Source organism: Micromys minutus (genome assembly GCF_963924665.1).
Source record: "Micromys minutus genome assembly, chromosome: 24".
Taxonomy (NCBI): domain Eukaryota; kingdom Metazoa; phylum Chordata; class Mammalia; order Rodentia; family Muridae; genus Micromys; species Micromys minutus.
Genome location: NC_137959.1, coordinates 8,206,614 through 8,227,679, shown reverse-complemented (window position 1 = coordinate 8,227,679; position 21,066 = coordinate 8,206,614). Strand labels below are relative to the sequence as shown.

Below are 21,066 nucleotides of genomic sequence, written 5' to 3'. Positions count from 1 at the left end.
ATGGTGCTTAGAGTCCTAGTCACATCTGGGACAATGACGGAGGATGTGTTTGCTGGCCTGTGAAACCTGGATCCTATGACAGCTGGGAGGAGGATTCAGGAGAACTACTGTTCTGTAGGGGAAACCTGTGTCATATCTGTAGAAGAATCACTGCAAGAGGGATAGGAAACTTCTGGAAATAACAAACTTTTCCTCTGTAGTTCACTGTAAAACGTGTCATTGAAAAATCTGCATTGCTGAGGATCTCATCTGTCATGAGATAGGCTCTCACTGTTTAGCCCATTGTGGGGAAAGTACAATGTACAATGTTGTCTCCAGCTCTTGAGTTTTGATTCATGTGTATTTACTGATTACCACTGTAGGTTCATATGCACTGGGCTAAAAACACACACACACACACACACAACAAAATATAGTACACTTAAACTTCCTGGATCTGAACAGTCAAATGAGTCAAAATCACAACTAAGTCATTCATGACTTGATACTCTTTGGAGGAGAGTTGGAGTATGATCAATAAGTATGACTCCAAAGGGCTTCAGTTCCTCAAAAGTACTCAGCATAGTCAAGTATACAGAGGTGAAGGGACTGACAGCTATCAGTGTGCAGAGATGGGCTCTTCCCAATGCTGTTTAATTAAGAAACCCCTTGTTCAGTATGGTGGTGCAAACCTGTCCCAGGGATTCTTGGCAGTCGGAGACAGAAGGATCACAACTTTTAGACCAGTCTGAGTTACCTAGTCACAATCTGTCTGAAGACGTCAAGAAAAGACTAGACTAGACTAAACTGATCCAAAATAAACTAATTTAGAATATAGGAAAAAATTAACGTCCTAATTCACACAGCTTTGTGCTGGTTTAGTCGTGGGCGAAGTTTAAGGATGAAACAAATGATTGCATTGGTACACTTTAGGCATAGCACTCTGATAACCGGATGATCGGACCCTGAATTCCTTCCAGATCCTAATCTGTCTTCACTAGGACAAAAGAGAGCCCTGGGAACCAGAAGGACAGCCACATGCCTTGGTGCTTCTCCAGGAGCAGCACACGTGCCTCCTTCTTCACGGGGACGTTCTGTTCTGTGGGCTGAGTATGGATGTGTCATGTTCTTCAGCTGGCTTATCCTTGGCAGAGCCCAGAGATGCTACCAATGTTTATTTTTTCTGGGAGTTGAGTGTGCTAAGTCAAATCTAACAGACTTGTTAGGCATCAGACTTTCAGCCAGAGTGTCCAACTGCTAACAATTAAAACGTTATTTAGTTTGGAAATAAGCCAAAAGGCTACTCAGTATTTCTATTTTAGAAATAATTAACATCAATATTTGGAATCCAATAAGAGGCAGCTTCTGGAGAAATTATACTTCCACAGGGGAGGGGATCTGGAACCAAAAATTCAGCATACATTTTAAGTATGGAGCAAGATTTTTTCATGCCTGTCCTGACCAAAGGGAGCAGGGCTGACATGGAGGTGGAGTCTCAGGGGATGTGAAATGATGCACATATGCAAATATACAACACACCTATGTAAGCACACATGTATGAGCACATACATGTCAACTCACAGTACACACATAAAAGAACATAATGCACACATGTTAGCATATACTCATACACATGCAGGTCAAACATGCATGTGTATAAGGGCACACATACGCATGTTCATGTGAGCACATGCATGCAGGCATGCAAGTGAGAGACTAGAGTTAGATTCCCTTGTAGGTAGACAGCTAGGGAGAAATGCTGTGGCCAAGTAATAAATGGTGAATCTCAGAGATGGTCATTCTTCTTTCTGTGTTTCCCTCTTGTCTCCCTGTGTGCTTTGTGGGTTTGGTGGCCTGGAACGGTTCCTGTCCTCATTGTCCCAAAGAGAACAATATCCAGCAGATGGTGGCTTGTCAGTACTTGTGGTGTGCACTCGGTATAATCCTGGAAAAGGCTTTCCTTGTAGCATCTTCCTGCTGGCTTCTTTCTCCCACCAACCCCATCGATGGACTAACCAGACCAGTACGTACATCCTCACACAACAGGTCAACCATCCTGTCTGTCTTCAAGATAACCAATCCTAAAGTGGAGGAAGAAGAGGCTTCAGGAACGTTAAACCTCCAGCTCTCTGGAAGAGACTGGATGTTTGGTTTTCTGAGTCCTTCTCTGCTGTGCAAGGAGCCTTTTCTCCGAGTTTGCAGTATGTGTGTTTCTTCACCCTCAATAAATGCCTCCCTTCAGCAGCTGATTCTGTCTCTGATGCCACTTCCTGTGCAGCAAATCAATTCCTGCCTTTCAATGTTTTCACTGGTAGAGAAGACAATCCCGATCAAGACCATAACATGCAACATCATATTCAATCATATGCACACACATGCATGCATTCAGTTGCGTACATGTATACAAGCAAACGTATCCATGCATCCATGCAAACATACACACGTGCAAGATACACACTTTCCTTCTTTCTTAAAATAGTCAGTTACAGCCAGAAAGATGAAAATGCAGCCGTTGGTATGTGGCAGACGTGGGTTTCCTCTCATGTGCCACATCCCAGTGTGTGCACAACTCTCATCTGAAAATTTAGTACACTCAAAGCTCCAGGGTCTCCAGTTGATTTGTGTTTGGTGAATCAAACTGCCACTGAGTCAGCTGGCACAGGGCAGGCAAGCCAGCCAAAGCAGGTCTGGGGGACGTTTCCATCTGATAGTCTTAATTAGCCCCTTGGCACACAAGAGCACTTTGATATGTGATCTGGGCCTCGTTCTTTAGTGACTTCCTGAACCATGACCATTCTCCTCATTATTTTTTTGGAATGGGAGTGGTAACAGATAGGTAACAGCAAGGTAGGGGTGGGTGGGCAGGGTTGAGCTGGTTTCTGTGTTCTGTTAGGAGACTCTTTTTAGACAGGGCCTGTGTTTCTTTATGTCTCTCTGTGCACTTCTTGGATTTGGTGGCCTGGCTTATTTCCTGTCCTCATAGGCCCAGAGAGGATGATACCCAGCAGCTGATGTTTACTTGATACAGCCCTGGGAAAGGCTTCCCCTGGAGCAGCAAGCCAGCTGGCAGGATTCTGACCCTAAGGAGAGTCACTAAATGTCAGAAAACACATGGCTTTGAGAAGCAGCTTGGTGGCAGGGGTTGGACTGAAGTGGCTCTGACTCTGACTTTCTGCTGTCCTAAGTCTCTAGAGATGTGAGTTTAGTGGGTGCTTTGAGTTGTGTTTTTGGTCTTAGTCCTTTCCTCCCATTGGATGGGGGTAATGGTGGTGGGGGGAAGAGGGGGAGGGAAAGCTCCTCCAGAATGCTTGGTCATGAAGAGGCAGCAAGCACCCAAACTGAGGCATGTGGATCTCCTCGAGGACATGCAGCTATGGTAACCAAAGAGGCCATTGGTGTTCAGCTGACCCACTGAACCTCACCCAGCCCCAAAGGGATGCCCAGGAGCTGTGCAAACAGCGTCTTGCTTGACTCACAGACAAATGCTGGACAGGGTGTGATCAGACTGAGCAAAGGTGAGGGGACACAGAGATCTTTGGATGATGGCAACAAGGGGGCATGGACAATTCAGGTAAGAGTCTTTCTTCCTGCTTTGGGGCAATGGGGAAAGACAGACGACAAGGTTGTAGGCTGCGCTTACCGGGATCCCTAGGGCCTTAAGAATGTTCATCTTGCACATGGGGCAGGTGCGATGGTCTAGAAGCCAGGGGTCAACACAGGACTTGTGGAAAAGATGCCTGGAATGAGAACCATACGTCTTAGAGCAGTGGTAACTGAGGTCCTCCCTACAGCACTACAGCCTAGCGACCTGTCCAAGGTCCCTCAACTGATGCATGGCAGAGCTAGGATGGCACAAAGTATTCCCTTGAGTTAATTGACCTCAAATCTGCCCAGATCGCAAGAGGGTCCTATAAGGTTTGCAACTGACTCTTCCAAGGTTTTTTTTTTTTTTTAAAGGTGAAGGGTGCAAAACCGAGATCTCTCCTTCCTCAGTGGCAAGAACACAAGGGGAAAACTTTCCTGTAGGATGACTTGTAAAAGCTAGTGTCCCACCCCAACGTTTCTTTGCCACAATCAGAAAATATCTCTAAAGTTAATGCTGATTCCTGTTTGCATTTGAGAGTCAAACACAGAAGGGCAAAGGAGCTCTTGGAAACATTTAGTAACACATGGGGCATCTTAACCAGCTCTGATGGCCTATTGGTTGTCAAGTCAGAAGATGGATAGAACATATGTGGGTGACTTAACTATTTGAACAGCTCTGTGCTCAACTGTATTGTCAGTCCCATGTGCCAGTTACTGTAAGGCCTTGTTAGCCTAGCAGGAAAGCCTGCCTACGAAGACAGTGTCCTACTTGAACATCCACCCTGGGTCAGCTGCTGCTTGGAGACTCCATGGGCTGTGTGCATCAGAAGGTTTCTCACTCAAAAGACTCCCTATGAACAGAAGATGTTACCATTTCCTGCCTGGATCAAGAATAGCTAGAACAAGGTTTTGGTAGGGAGGCTTGTTCAGAACACTCTATCCCTGTCAGAATCTTTTTCATTCTATGAAAACGTGGACTAACTAGGGAGGTTCATGCAGAAGATTTCAGATTCTGAGGACGATTAAGGGGTCCATGGGATAGGACCAGGGCTGAAAGAGCTCAGATGACCCAAGTTGGATTCCCCAGGCATAGGTAACAAGTCAGGTGTGGTAGCCTGTGCCTGTCACCCTGACACCTGTCACCCTGACACCCACTGCTGAGGCAAAACCAGCTGAATCACTAGGGTTCACTGGCCAGCTTAGCCTAAAAATGTCAATCCCCAGATCTTAGTGAGAAATCTTGTTTCAAAACACAAGGTACGTAGCCCCTGAGAAATGACACTTGTGGCTGACTTTAGGCTTCCACATCGTTCACACACACGTGAAAATGCACATCACCAAAACCAAACCCCCAGAAGGTACAGATTGGGGATTAGACAGACAGGAGCAATGCCAGGTCTCTATAGTTCTATTTCCAGCTTACTGTTTAGGACACCCGCAGACGCACTGCTTGGAAACTTGATTTCACACATCTGCTGCTTTCCTGAGGGTATACGATGACATTTGTGTTCAATACTTAGAACGAGCAGTCTGGATGTCAGTGACCTGGTTCCTCTTCTAAGACAGAGGCTGATAAATACATGTCTAAAATAAAACCAAGCCTAAGTATATTACTTGTTGAAAATGAGCGGATGAGTACACAGAGTTCAGGGGCGGGGCTTCCAACGGCAAGACTGAGCAGAACTTAGGTACAAGGAAATGCTGAGGTGATGGCTGGGCTCAGAGCTAAGTGGTGGTCACACGAGGGGGAGGGAAGATAAAACGTTCTTGGCAGAATGAGGGAAGAAAGAAAAATGGCTCTTAGGACACCTTTTTGCTGGGAAGCTGGCCTACCTCACCACTATACTGCGAGGAAGAAAGAGTTCCTTTTAAGCTCCACTATTAGTAGAAGAGGTTGTCTGATACCCAAGTTGGGTGAAGGTGTTCCTTGCTCCTTCACCAAAGCAGTGTTGACCTCCTCAGGTTCAGAATCCATTCTGAGGGTATAAGGTTCACACCTAAACCTGTTGACCACCTTGTGTTGCTCCTGGGAGAAGCCAGCCGTGTTGGTCCATCATGTGATTTCTGCACATATGTAGGAGACATGGTGGCAGCGGGCATAACTGTTAGCTCTTCTTAACACTTAGACAAGTTGCTTAATGTCCTCAATCATTTTTGAAGTGGGGATCTGTCAACTCAAATATGGTAGACTCGACCATGTTTTCACGTGAGCCACCAGTTACTTCTCACAGCATCATCCATCACACGTCTCTACTCAAACATGGTAGGCCAGGCCACGTTTCCATGGGAACCACCAGTTACTTCTCACAGCATCATCCATCACAGGTCTCTACTCAGCAATGCTATGCTGCCCAGTTGTACAATCAACACTGATGCAGTAATTGCTATGAAGATGTGGGTAGATAATTTTCTGATCTAGGTGGATCTTATCCAAACACTTGAAGGGTCTCAACAAAGCTAAGTTTTCCCAGAGAAGATACCCTGCCTTGGAACCCAAAGCATCAACTCCTGCCCAAAACCATGCAGCTCAGACCTGCTAGTGCTACACCTAGGCAGTCCAAATCCTTGAGATTGTCCTTCATCTCTTCCCTTTATGTCCCCCTCGGTCTCCCTGTCTTGGTGTCATCTATCCCTGTGTCTCTCCAATTCATTCTGTTCCTCTCTAGATCCCTTACCAGCACATCTTTTAATGAGTGTACATGTTCCATGAGAGCCAAGTCCTCATTTGCTTCCTGTCACAACACCCTTGGGATTTATAACAGTTTCTGGCAAAGCTGATGATCATGAAACATTTGCTGTGTGAGTGTGTATTTATTCATCGAAGGACCTAACCCTCTTCCCCACCTGCACGTGACTGTCAACTCCATTCAGTGGCCCTTTCTTGTCTCCTCTGTCTCATTTGCTTCCTATCCTCCTTGCTTCCTTCATTCCCTCATTCCTTCCTTTCTTCCTCCCTTCCTTCTCTCATTCATTCCTTTCCTCCTCCTGCTTTTTTTATACTGCAAATTCCTGTCAATCACCTCTGAACGTTTCTCCTGACTGCAGGAGCATCTACACTTCTCTTCCTTTCACAGAGAACAGATCTCCAACCTACTCAACGCGGCCAGATTTATCTTCTGAAAGCAGAGCACGTGTTACATCACCCCCTTCTATTCTGTTCCGCACTGGGACTGAGCACACAGACACATGACTAAGAGGAGAAGTACCACAGTTTTCTTGCGGGTCCTTTTTACATACAGTGGAAAAACCACTGAGAGTCCACACTCCTAGCCTGAAGGTTTTTCTCCTGTTTCAGTCTTAGGAAACTCCTCTCTGTGCTCTAAGGCTCAGTTATAATCTGTAATATTTTATCTTATGGGAATGGGGTTTTTAAGGGAATTAGTCTTTCTCTACTGCTCTTCTCTCTTCCCCCCATTCAGTGTGTGTGTGTATGTGAGAGAGAGAGAGAGAAAGAGAGAGAGAGAGAGAGAGAGAGACAGAGAGAGACAGAGACAGAGACAGAGACAGAGAGAGACAAACATAGAAAAGCAGAGAGAGAGAAAGAGGAAGGGAGGGAGAGAGGGGGAGAGAGAGAGAGAAAGAGAAAGAGAAAGAGAGAGAGAGCACGCTCACTCTAAGTTGTCATAGCACACATTTATAAACTCAGAAATTAGGAAGCCAATACAGAAGAATCATTAGTTCAAAGCTGTGTTACATATAAAGATTCTGTCTAAGATAAAAACCCCAAAATAAAAAAAATGAACTCCAGCCAATCAGCCGGCCAAACAGAACAAAACACAAATGCTAGCATTTCTTAACTGTAAAATATCAATAGTCCCATTAATATTAGTTCCCCCTTCTTCTTGAATGTGACCATAGCATTCAAGTCATGGCTAGTCAGCTTCCTGCAGGTACCATATCTTTCTTACCATGATGACTGTGTTACCCTGGAACCGTAAGCCATAATAAACCCTTCCTCTGAGTTGAGGGTGTATTTTATCATAGCAGAGCAGTAATGAAGACAGCGAGGATGCAGAACTATACAGTGCTGCTACATTGTGAGTAGGTCCGCACGGCTCTTAGTAGTCATGGTAAACCAGGTCAGTTCATTCCCACACCCAGTGCTTTCTGTTGTTTACCCACTCTGTCTGACTTCCAATTAGGTGATATTTCTGTCCTCCCATGGAGAAGAAGGGATACTCTCCTTTTCTTCCTCATGTACTTTTGGAGACTCCTGGACACCACCACCCTGGAGTTAGGATTAAAATTTTGTGGTTCTGGAGGTTGGAGAGAGGGCTCTGCAGGTGAGGGCACTGGGCATTATTCTATAAAGCCCAGTTTCTAGTCTCAGTGCCCACATGGTGGGTGACTCACAACCTTCTATAACTCCAGACCTATCTCCTGGCCTTTGTAGCCATTAGGCACACATATAGTACACAGTCACATATGTAGGTCAAACGCCCATGCACATTAAAAAAAAAAAAAAAAAGATTTTTGTGATTTAGGTACTGATGCAAACTGCTTCACCCTCTTTTCTGACAAAAACTATGAGTCCATTAGAATCCCATTCTATGGGACAATATCAGCTCCTGACAAAGGAGCCAGTGCTGCCATGGGCAGCTGAAATGCCACTTCAGAGTATCAGAATTGTATTTTCAATGTTGTCAGTGGACTGAGTGAAATTTAAGTGAATTTTGCTGCAGACAGTGTCTACCACTTCCTGTGTTCTAAGCATGCCACACACAGAATTGATCCACAATTATTCCTTCAGGTAAAAACTGTTGGTGATCTTCAGAGGAGAAAACTGAAGAATATTGAAGTCAAGCCTCTATGAGCTGAAGAAATGCAGGACTGGCACTTGAAGCACAGCAAACCCTGTCCTCAAACCGGTGCATTGACCTGGCTCTGCACCCAGCTCCACTCCCTCCTCTCTGGCCACAGGGTGGAGGTCTTCACAATCCTATTGTTTTCTTCAATAGCTTTATGCACTTGCTTCAAGTGCTTATTTTCTTTGAACCTCAGTTGCCCATCTATACAACAAGGATAATGCCACCAGGAGTCTTAGCAACTCAACACTGTCCTTCCAGTGCCTAATGACTCTCTGTAAGTCATGTGGGAAGGCCACAGGCTCTCTTAGTGGCAGTCACAGGTATGTGAGCAATACTGGACAAATAACTATAAAGAGAGAATCGAGAGCAGGCTTCTGAGTCAACTCAGCTGTGTCAGTAGAACACTTGGAAGACAGTGAGAAATCTTGGCTGTTCTGAGCCATGGAGAGTAGATGTTTTTGTTAGTGCAGCAAAGCCTAGTGTATCCTGATTAGTAAAATAACAAAAAATGTTTGATCTAATTACGTGTTTCTTTGCATATTGCTTACATGGCATGTTCAGTGAGTAAGTGATATGAACTATTAAGTCACGTGTCTAGTGGCATTAATAGACACAGGTAAAATTGCCATGAAGCTCAGAGAATGGAGCTGTTGTGAAGAACTTATGAACTTACCAGGCACCATAGCGTCTCTTGTATAGCCTAAAGAACGGGGTGGGGGGGTGACTTGAAAGGTAGAAACAAGGAGAAAGAACTCCAAAGAAAAGGAAATTGTTGGGCTCAGGGTAAGGAGACAGTGTTACACATGCATGGGAAATCTAGGTTAGTTGAACTGTAGAATAATTTAAACACTAACCTGGTAAGTAAAGTTGGCAAGGGTGGGCCAGGGCAGCACTGGGTTGGGCAGGTAAGCAAGAGACCATGGAGGAGAAAAAGTATGGACAAACACTGTTTTCTCATTCCCTAAGCTGGGCTCCACTATCTCCCTCCCTGCCATTTCATCTCTCTAGGCTTCTGTGTGTGTGTGGGGGGGGGGGAGGGGTGAACCCATTTGCCACTCAGATGTTTCTCATTGACCAAGCCAGGGTCCTTCTTCCCCAAACTCTGTCCTCCCCCTACTCTAAAGTCTAGAGCCTCATGATGGGCAATGATGAGATCAAGGGCAAGTCATTTCATGTCACAGGTCACTCCATGTCACAACACAAATGCCATTAATATAAAAAGAAAGGGAGAAAAGAACCTGTGTCCAGAAGTAGTAATTGTGCCCTGGTGGTTATGAGTGTTTTTATTCTATGACACAGTGCAACTGAAAAATGGTTTCCATTGATGGAGATATGGTGTATCAGGCATGAGAGACAGATAGAGAGAGAGAAGCAGGAAGAAAAGAAGTGAGGGAGGGAAAGAGAGAAAAAGGAGAAAGAGATTGATGAAGGAAAAGAGGAAGAGAGAGGAAGGGGAAAAGAAGATGTGAGGAAGAAGTGGAGGAAAGAGGAAGGGGAAGAAGGGGGAATGAAAGAAGGAAGAAGGGAGAGGAGGGAGGAGGAAGGGGGAGAGCAATTCAGAAAATTGAGAGACAGAAGGAGGCAGATTAACAAAGAGGAGAAAGAGAACAAGATTCTTGCAGGTCAGAGGGAGAGATCTGGAAGGGAGAGGGGAGGGGGAGAGAAAAGGGGGGAAGAATCAGGTTTAAGAGGAGACAGGGAGAAGTACAGTGGTCAGGAAATTGAACGGAGGTATGTAGCAGTGGGGGATGGGGAACTGTGGGTAGCCACTAAAAAGTAGTAGATGCCAGGGACCCAAGAGGCTCTCAGAACCCAACAGGGATGACATTAGCTGAAATATTCAACAAAGGAGAGGGAGAACCTGTAGAGACCATATCCAGTGGATAGGCATGGACCCCAGTTGAGGGATGGGGCCACCCACTCTTCTCACAGGAACTTGGTGTGGCTGCTTTTTGGGAGGTTAAGCCAGCAACTGACCGATGCAGATGAGGATGCTTGGAGCCAGCCATCGGACTGAGCTCTGGGACCCTGGTGGGGAGCTGGCAGAAGAACTGAAGGAGCTGAGGGTGAGTGTAACCCCACTGGAAGAGCAACATCAGCTGTCTGGACCACACAGTGCTCCCAGGGACTAGACCCCAACCAAGGAGTGTACAGGGAGGGATCCATGGCTCCAGATACGTAGTTAGCAGAGGATGCCTTCTCTGACATCAGTGGTAGGGGAGAACCTTGGTCCTCTGCAAGTTTGATGTCTCAGCATAGGGGGATGCTAGAGGGGTGGGGTGGAAGAGGGTGGGTGGGTGAGGGAGTGCTCTCATAGAGGCAAAGGGGAGAAAGAAGAGGAAAGTTTTGGGATGGGGGCTTGTAGAGGGGTAACAGGAAAGTGGGATATCATTTGAGATGTAAATGAACAGAATGATTAATTAAAAAAAAACCAAAATATTAATCCAGAATGGCTTCTGTCAAAAGGAAATGCAGGGACAAAGAGTGGAGTAGAGATTGAAGGAAAGGCCACCCAGGAACTGTCCCACCTAGGGATCCATCCCATCTGCAGACACCAAACACAGACACATTTGCTGATGCCAAGAAGCGCTTGCTGACAAAAGCCTGGTATAGCTGTCCCCTGAGAGGTTCTGCCAGAGCCTGACCAATATAGATGTGGATGCTTGCAGCCAAACATGAGAATGGGGTCCCCAATGGAGTAGTTAGGGGAAGGACTGAAGGGGTTTGCAACCCCATAGGAAGAACAACAATATCAACCAACCAGACCCCCTCCCCAAGCTCCTAGGGACTAAACCACCAACCAAACAGTACACATGGAGGGACCCATGGCTCTAGCTGTATATGTAGCAGAGAATGGCCTTATCTGGCACCAATAGGAAGAGAGGCCCTTGGTTGGGAAGGCTCGATGCCCCCGCAAAGGGAAAGGCTAGGGCACCGAGGGGCGAGAGGGTATGTGGGTGGGTAAGCAACCTCATAGAAGCATGGGGGAGGGGCAGGAAGTAGGGGGTTTGTCTGGGGAAAACTTGGAAGGGGGATAACATTTGAAATGTAAATAAATAAAATAACCAATAAAATAATAATAAAAAAGGATTCTTGCAATTTTGCTCTGGTTTCCTTGAGGTCTTAGGTGTTTGGTGTAGAGTAACTTGGGTATTAGATGTAGATTTTTTTCCAGCCAAAGCAAAGTCACTTTTCACTACCCCGGCTGCCCCTGAACAGAGCAGGACTGAGCTGGGGGACAGGTCAAGGTCACAGCCAGGGGTACAGACATGGGAGCACAGACTTGGGTGAGCAAACCCTCTGAGGCCCTGTGTCACCAGAGAAAACGTTCTTCAAGTTTTCATTTAGTGAAGCCCAGAGGCCATCTCAGAACTTGCCCTTGTGAGGTTTAGACTGGAAAATAATGTACACACGATTTGTAAAGAGTGGAATGTTTCTCAGAGCTTAGCCAGTCTGATAGCTGTTAATTTTATCAGTTATCTCTCTCCGCCTTGGTTAAACGGCACGGAAGAGAACCCAACAAAGTTAAAAGCAAATGATGCTCGGTTGACTCTTGGATGGCTAACGTTTAAAGTTCCAGTGGCAGACCCTGAGAACACAAGTTGAGAGGTAACTGCGGGGCCCTCTCTGAGACAGAGGAAGGATCTGTCCTTAGAACTTGACCCTGGTCTAATTATATCATTTGGCTGGAGCTGCAAAGCCAGTTGGCATTCATCCTGTGTGTCCAGCTGATTAATGTGACCAGGGACCTGGACGCTTGAATGCCATATTTAACGAGGTTGCTACAGTGCAGGATCTCGTTCTTAAGTTACCTTTGTTTTGTTACAGATGACACAAGTGAGCACATTGTGGTCTTCCAGCCTGGCCACCTTTTTCACGCTCCTGTCCTCTATTCCCTTCAGGAAGTGACATGTATGTGCACATAAACATCTGAGGTAGTCAGAGAAAAATGGTTAAAAAAAAAACAATACCTCCAGCAAAGCTTCTGCTCGAATGTAATGTGATTTCAACCACTGCATAAAGTTTATGGGAGAGTTATGGAATTACTTTAGATGAAGTTTTGCTGTAGAAGTCATGCCTTTGTCACACACAGTGGCCTTTAGGTGTGAGCATGTTCTGTACCCAACACCCAGGTACAGAGCCAAATCACTCTGTCTGTCACTCCTGAAAGTCCTTTCCTCCTCATGGTCAGCAACCACACTGCCACGTAACTCCTTCTGACCTCTGTCCCCAGAGAGTAGTCTTCCTTCTTATTATTTCATGCATACAGAATTATAAAGCATATTTTTCCCCCTGGGATGTCTTGTGCTCAGAATAACGTTTCTCCAATTTATCTGTGCCTCACTGAACGTCAGCATCTCCTTTGGATTGCAAAGAAGTATTCCACTGGATAGATGACCCAAATTTGTTAGATGATTTGCTTGTAGGTAAAAGTATGTTTGTTTTCATATTCTGACCAGTATGCATGGTGCAGTCACATGCAAGTCAGCTTATGAACATATGTATCTTTGTCCTTGGGTACACACTTAAATATTTATATTTGGAACAGGGTTTCCCACGGAACCTGGCTAGACCAGAGGAGCTTCTGGAATTTACTCTCGCCTCTGTCCCTCCCGTTGCCAGGGTTCCACTCTGTCTAGTTTTTTTACGTCTTTTAAATGGACTGCAGGAGATCCAAACAGCCTTTCGTAATTGAGAAGCAAATATTTTACCTGCTGAGCTCTCTCTCCAACCTCTGAAACACACACATCTTACAACATAACTTTTAAAACTCCACTAATCAAAAAGCATCATAAAAATAAAATGCATTCAGGTGAGAAAAGGCAAATTTAAAAAAAAGTCAGAACGAGTTCACATGTTTATCAATTTTAGGTCACAGGTCTCTTTCTAGTCTAACATCTCAAATTAGTAAACAGGGTCCAATCAACATCAACCTATATAAGCTATAAAATAATGTTAGTGAAAGGTAAGATCTCAGAGAAATAAATCCAAACAGAAATTAAATATTCTAATATTTGCCTATCAGAAGAGAGAGCTCTGTGGTTCCAACAGGTACTAATGACTTGCCCCACCCCATGCTACTAGTGAGCTGTCAATCATTATATCTTCCAAGAAAGCAATTTGAGAAAACTTCTCAAGACACTTCTACATCACCCTGGACCCAGTAAATCAACTTTGAAGAGTGTATCCTGTGGCTAAATTTAGAACCTCGAGCTCAGGTTTCTGAATGATGAAATATTAGAAGCAAATTAAATGCTGAGCGATTGACTTAAATCAATCTAAAGAGTTATTTTTGTTTATCTTGTGTTATCACCCACCTAAAGTGCTTACTTTTTAGTGGTAATGGAGACATTAGAATTACAACAGTATCAACTGTTGATTACACAGTATTTCAAGTATGCAGTGGACATGTTATGAAATCAATTTTACCCAACACCTACTAGGCCTAAGAGTGAGGTTACTATCTTCGTCAGCTTCAAAAATCTTCCTTTTATTTTCAACAATTTTCTAGCTGAGCCACAGAGTACTTGAAAGTTATCTTTAAAAAAGCAAAACACATCTGGACTGGTAAGGCAGAGGAGGGAATGGATTGCCACTTCTGTGTTCTAGTGCATGTGTATGTAACTAATAACATCAATATTTTACAGACTTAGTTTAAATATATGTTTGTGTGTGCGGTACATGCACGTGAGTTCACGTGACCTTGGAAGCCAGAGACTATGGCAACTCTGGAGCTGGGGTTGTAGAGAGTTGTGAGCTGCTAGATATGAGTGTTGGGGACTGAACCTGGGTCCTCTACAAGGCCAGTATGTACTCTTAGCCACCGAGTCATTTCTATCTATGATATTTTCCCAAACAAAGTGACATAGAAGATACCCATTTGTGACCAGGAACATGCGTGAGCGAGAGAGGGGTAAACTTAGGTCAGGCTGTTTCTGCCTAGCTGGAAAACGCTCTCCTATATTATGAGCTAAGGGGCTCCTAACCAGAACCTCAGCCACTCACAGCATTTTATAACATTCTTTTGCTACAAGAATCTCTGTTTAGGCTCATCTGATGGTTCTACTGGCCCCTGGGTTTAAAATATTAAGGGCAGGTTTGTTTTAATGTTTGAATCACTGGCTTGTGATTCTCCTAATTTTTCAATTATTAAAGGGATGTTTCTTTTTACACCAGGCCACACATTTCCATGTTAGCATATTTATTACACTCATGTTCCTGTTATGTAGCGTGAGTGAGCGACCCTCCTGCCCCAAAAGGGTGTCTGTACTGGAATGGCGGGATCTAACTTCATTTTACCTTTTACTGTCTTCTGGGGTTCACGGCATGAAAAGCAGTGTGAAAGTACAGTGGGTGGACTCTGTGATACATTAGTTTGTGTGTATATGTGGTGTGCATGCATGTAGATGTCTTTGTGCATGCGTGTGTGTGTGTGTGTGTGTGTGTGTGTGTGTGCACGAAGGCTCAAGCCTGCACTGGGTAACTTTCTCAATTGCTCCCCACTTATTCACTGAGGCAGGGTCTCTCAGTTGAACCCAGAGTTTGCTGAAGCTAATTTAGCTAGCCAGCCTACTCCAGGGTCTGGTCTTTGCTTTCCAAAGGCAGGACTTACAGCTTCCGCCATTCCCTGTTGGCTTTTATGTCAGGTTTTAGATGGGACCCCACTTTCTTGCTGCGTGGTATGTGCTTTACATTCAGAGTCATCTCTCTACCCTAGTGAGTGGGTTAGAAAGCTCAGAAAAGCGTGTTGGAAGCTGCTACTGAGACCAGGCAAACTTTTGAGATATGCTGAACAAACCTTACAGGAGACTCGCCTGCTACACACACTGTTCAGAATTTTTGGTGTAGGCACTATGTTTTCTTCTACAAGAATTCAGGAAATCTCATGACTTCAATTTTAAGGGTGTTTGGGCTATAGCCACAAATCACACAGAAACCTCCGGGTGGGGGATGGTACTTTTGAGTGGTACCAGTGTTTTGGGGGGTCCTGGCTTTTAGCAAGGCCAAGGATCAAATTTTCCCGATGTGGGGTTGGTGATGGTTGAATAATTATGTAGGTGAACTTAATGCCATTCAACTATACACCAGGAAATGACCAGAAGGTAGTGTATGGTATAAAGGCGTTCCAAACAAGCCCAGAAGTACGTTCCAGGATTGGCTGCTGTAACAGATGACGTGGTGTGGAACATCTGTCTCACTGAGAGGTGACAGAAGCCCTGGGACTCTGCTGTTGCTGACAATGTGACACCACTGGACACGTATCCCCTGAGCTTCTGGATTAGTGCAGCATTGCAGGCTAATCAGCAGGAGAACACGTCCTGCCTATAGCAATCCCAGGACAGCTTGCTAGTTGCTAAGTTTCTTCATCTTTCCTCCCCTGGTTCAATATAAAGATCTCTTTACCATTCATAAGGTCCTTAGAGTGCCATAGTTACAGAAAGTGAAAATCAGGGGATATCCACCAGAGATATCAACTTGAGGTGTAGAAAGTTTTACTTAGCAATCAGACACTGGTGATAATAAGTCAGTGGGTCACATTGTTTCTACAGAAGGAAACAAGTACATCCATGTGAGAGAAACTGTTTCTCTACATCTTCCATGGGGGCAGAATGTAGATGTGAACACCTCCCCAGTGGATTACTAAGAAGTAAATTCAACAGAATGGAGTGCCTTCATGGCTTACCTCAGTGGAAAATTCCACCCTGGCCGTGACAGACTTTTGAAGTAAAAGCTCTTTCTACAAAATCCTTGGCATCCCAAGGCTTTTTGGGTGATTTGTGCAAGCAAGAGCTTGATTAACTTCTGGTTATTGCTTCAGAGTCCAAAGGAAGGTCAAAACAAGCCACAAATAACTTAGCACTCTTTCTGGAAAATTCTTACAATGATAAGGAAGAAGAACAGGGCCTTGGATAATGTTAAGGACAATATTCCAACTTGCAAAAGTGAAAGGGAAGAAACATGAGAAAATAACAGTGGCCCGTACCTGCAGGAGATAGGCAGATATTTGAATATTTTGTTCTATAAAATATTTCTGTAATGAAGGTATGTGGGATAAACAAACCTGGATGAAAAACATGAAGATATGGGAGCTAGAGAGATAACTCAGTGGTTAAAGAACTGCTCTTGCAGAGGATCCAGGTTAGGTTCCTAGCCCCCACATGGAGTTAAGAACATCTATGACTTCAGTTCTGGGGGAACCTGACATATTTTTCTGGCCTCTACAGGAACTGCATGAATGTGGTGCACAGACATACATGTAGGTAAGATACTCATATATATGTAAAATAAAAGTAAATAAATATGTTTTAAAGTAAGTCTTAATAAGGGAAAAATAAACCAAAGGGATTTTTCTTTATTTCTTCACCCTATTGTTTTTATTTTTATTACAAAACCTTTCTTAAATTCATTGTGCCTGGTATTAGCCCTGTCATATTTGCAGAAATTTTTCATTATGGACACTCATATCATGCTGTTTCCTGTTTGTCTACCGAAATCCCTGTTTTCCACAAGATCACTCCACTTACCATCCTAAACGTCCCATACGTGGTACCTCCTGCTGTTGCTACTATATGGTTTCTATCGTTCTAAAGGAGTTGCTCATGGGTTACAGCCCTACTATATGGTTTCTATCGTTCTAAAGGAGTTGCTCATGGGTTACAACCCTACTATATGGTTTCTATCATTCTAAAGGAGTTGCTCATGGGTTACAGCCCTACTGTATGGTTTTTATCATTCTAAAGGAGTTGTTCATGAATTACAAACTCATCAGAAGGTCATAGTACCAAGGTGCTTTTGAAGTTGTCCTCAGCTGTGGAGGAGACTGCAGATTAAAGGAAAACACAATAATGCCCCCCTGCCAAATGGTGATAAATTAAAATAGGAAAGAATTTTACAGGGACGATGGCAAGAAAGATGCATTGTTTTGCCTTTTACATATGGAAAATGTGGACTTCTGATGCACCTAAGGAGTACACATTCTTCTTGAGATTTTGTGGTTTTGAACTCAGGCAGATAAGTGGGCTGTAAGAAATAACCACTGGGTACAAGAGTAGGGAGGGCTATGGGGTAAAAGAAGCAGAGAGCGTTACTCATTCTCTGGACAGGAGAAGACAGTGAAGATCAGTATTTCAGAAACACATGTGCTGTGGCCAAGAACTATAACCACAAGCTCCAGTCCACTGCAAAATGTAGCATTGCACACATCTTGATATGTGTACGACATAGCAAGACCCATGTCTCCTGAACCAGGCCTTAGTGGTGAACTGGGATCACATCCAGGGAACAAATGTTAGAAATGCCTGTAGCCAACTGGTTGAGCAAGTCACTGCGTGTCTGCCCTTCACATTGTGTGCATGGGCCCAGGCTCACATCAATGGAACCTTGTGTTCATGTGTTAGGGAGGGACAGGATAAAGAAAGGGCGATGGGAAAAAGCGGGCTGGCATGCGTATGTATGACTTCTCTTTAATAATCACCACGATGACAGATGAGAAAGGAGGCTTTATTCATTTACCATAACTTATGCAGCATTCTCAGAGAGAGAAGACAATGGCACACTTTTGAAAGTGTCATGATGTAAGTGCACACATGGGTAATTGAAAAGGCACCCAAACAGTGGTGATGTATGCAGGATTCAGGGATTATGAAGCCACAGGATGCAGTATTCAAGAAGAGACATATTATGCACTGGAACGATTTTTTTGAAGTAGCTTTTACTTCAAGGACATACAAATAATTCCATGGATGAATAAGTCTGGAGATACTAGGGAGGGAGTCTATGACACCCAGAGGAGCAAAGGTTTAACAACTCCAGAGGGAATGATGGAGCAAAGAGGCGAACACTACTCCGTCTGATTGATAGCATCCGTTAGCACACACTTCCAGTGAGCATAAAAAGTACCTTGATTTTAAAACCAGCATAAAAAAAAAAAAAGAAAACAAAACCAAACCACACACAGGAGCTATTCAAAGAGTGTGACAAGTGTAAGATCAAGAGTAACTCACAACGGGCAATACTTGGTGTGTTCTGTCATTTAATGCAGGGTCTACAATAAGAAAATAAAGGTGGCGAGTAAGGTACATGAAGAATAAAGAAACAATGTGTGACCCCGCCCTTCCTCCCAAGGTTTGTAGGCTATCATGGAAGAAGAGGTGGAAAGACTGTAAGGGATGATGGTCAGGGAAGGCAGGAGTGAAGCCTGGGCAGACAAAGGAAGACATGTCTTCTACATACACACTCATAAATGCCAGCCATGGTTGCCTTTGCAAGAGTGTACAGGATCAAGCCAGTCAGTCCTCCACGTAGTGGGAGGAACTCAGAAGCATCCACCACTAACTGAGGAGCTGTGGTCAGCCAATGGCTCCTGGGGGAAAGAGAGTCAGTTTTCTTCCAGGGTTTAGTCTTTAGCAGGCCAACCATGTTCCAGTGGATGGTCCATGCTCGCGAGTGTATGGAGAGTGGAGGTTGACTTAGTGAGTTACAAGGCAAAAGACAGAAGAAAGGGAGACTGTGGGGGTGGGGAAGGGGTGGGAAGCGTGGTGGATGCTGGAGGGGTCAGGGAGGTGAGTATGATGGAGAAACACTGCGTGCAGATATGAAACACTCAAAGAATGAACAGGAGTATTATGTTGGAAAGATCAGTGCATGAGCTCGGAAACAAATAGTCATAGAACACAGCAGAAACCTGGGCTGGAGAGATGGCTCAGTGGTTAAGAGCACTGACCGCTCTTCTAGAGGTCCTGAGTTCAAATCCCAGCAACCACATGGTGACTCACAACCATCTGTAATGGGATCTAATGCCCTCTTCTGGTGTGTCTGAAGACATCGACAGTGTACTTAAACAAACAAATAAATAAATCTTTAAAAGAAAATCAGAAACATGAAGACAATGTGAGCAGCCTAAGGTAACTAAGACTAATCATATCAATAAAGTTGAGCTTCCAAAAGCGTTTTTAAGCAGTAAACTATTAGCTTTTAGATTAACATTAAAAATACTATAAAGGAGATCTATTTAATAAGAAAAGATTTGAATCTGGCTAAAGAAATGTAATTTCTCATATCAGACACTGAAACAGGCTATGAAAACCACACCATGATTAGGTGGTTTCAAATCTCCAGCAGTTTCATGTAGATCTATAACATTTAGTTATGATAAAGCCTTAGCTGAATAAATTATCCTATAAAGCATGAGTGTGAGAGCAAACGAGACGGCACGTATAAGTCTTAAAAACACTTGCTGATCACACTGGAGTGTCAGAAAGAAGCAGACGTTTAGTTAGTCACAGGCATCTGTTAGTTGGGACCTTGGGAAGCTCGGGATCTGCAGGAAGAGGAGTAAGGAAGCATCTGACGTGCTCCTCACACTGAAACTCAAACCCTTACGGTAAGCTATAAGCAAAGGGGGCCCCTCTTGTCCTCACACTAGTGCTCCTTGAAAACCATCTGGAAATCACTGCATGTGCACTGTATGATGTCTAGAAAGGATGAAACTATGTGTCAGTAGACAGCTCCGTGGGCAAAGGCTTGCCACCAAGCCTGATGACTTGAGTTCCATCCCCAGGATCTACATGGCAGAGGGAAAGAACTGACTTCTAGAAACTATTCTATGACCTCTACCTTCCTGCTGAGGCTTTCGTGCCATCCCTCAAATAAAATCAATCAGTCAATCAATCAATCAATCAATTCATTAAGAATATACTCAGTGTGTGGCCCCACTTGTGGTTCCACTTTAAGCCACAGTCAGGTGTCTGTAAACTGAGACAATTTACCCACACTGCAGGCTCTGCGTGGAGAGCCTTCCCTCACAGTTTTCTAGCAGCAGGTTGCTGTGTTTCAAGAAGGGTCTCTTGAGAGATACCGAGTTCTATCTGACACCCAATCTTTTCATTCATTTTCTCTGTCACTTCTTTGTCCTCTTGAGATTATTAAACCAGTTCCCCAGATGCCATTTTATTCCATTTGTATTTCTAATGAACAATTTTAACATTTGTGTTGTTTGGTGCAGACAATAGAAGGTGCATATCTCAGTGTCATATACTCCTTTCTGCTTAATAGACTTTTTTTTTAAATAGACTTTTTAACTCAAGAATTTTGCAAGCCATTTTCTCTACATGAAGTACCTTTCAGTGAGTCAGTGACATTTTTATTTTTAGGACACTTGCGCAGGTGCAACTAAAAAGGGCTTTTCTATAAAAGCTGTGGTGGCTCTTACGCAACTCTTACTTGCTTGATTTAATTAGGATGTTCAAAGAAAATGCCAGACACTGTAACAGCCACTTAGACTTAGGGAGAAAAGTTAAAGTGATTAGAGAATCCGTTGGGGGGGGGGGGTGGAGTTTCCCCGAGTGTACAGGCTAGAATGTTCCTTCAGATTCTAGAAGTCTGTGGGAATTTGACCCATTCTCTTTCCACTGGTAAAATTTAAGGTAAACAGGATATGGCTCCCTGTTCCCACTGGCCATAATCAGATCGCTGAGTGTGTCCTGGCCAATCACAGTGTTTTCTTTGGACTTTGCTATTTAAGTTGATATAGCACTGAGAAAAGCCAGAAGTGATTCTGAGAATGACGGAGAGAGAGGTCCAAGGAGCAGCCTCTGTACACAGCATGGGTTTCCGCGGTCTTGTCAGGTCTGCCTTTCATGCGGGGAGGGGGGGGTTAAGAAAGAGTTCGATTTTCATGTGGTAGTATGTTTTT

At 44.2% G+C, this 21,066-nt stretch overlaps 1 protein-coding gene across 1 annotated transcript in view; it reads right to left on the bottom strand.

Moving 5' to 3' along the window:
* RNF150 (ring finger protein 150) overlaps positions 1 to 21,066 on the bottom strand; it is a 215,042-nt gene that overhangs the window by 53,711 nt on the left and 140,265 nt on the right. Inside the window, exon 5 of the mRNA XM_080937465.1 lies at positions 3,620 to 3,716. Within this exon, the coding sequence (XP_080793591.1) occupies positions 3,620 to 3,716 (97 nt within the window). The remainder of the gene's footprint in view (positions 1 to 3,619; positions 3,717 to 21,066) is intronic.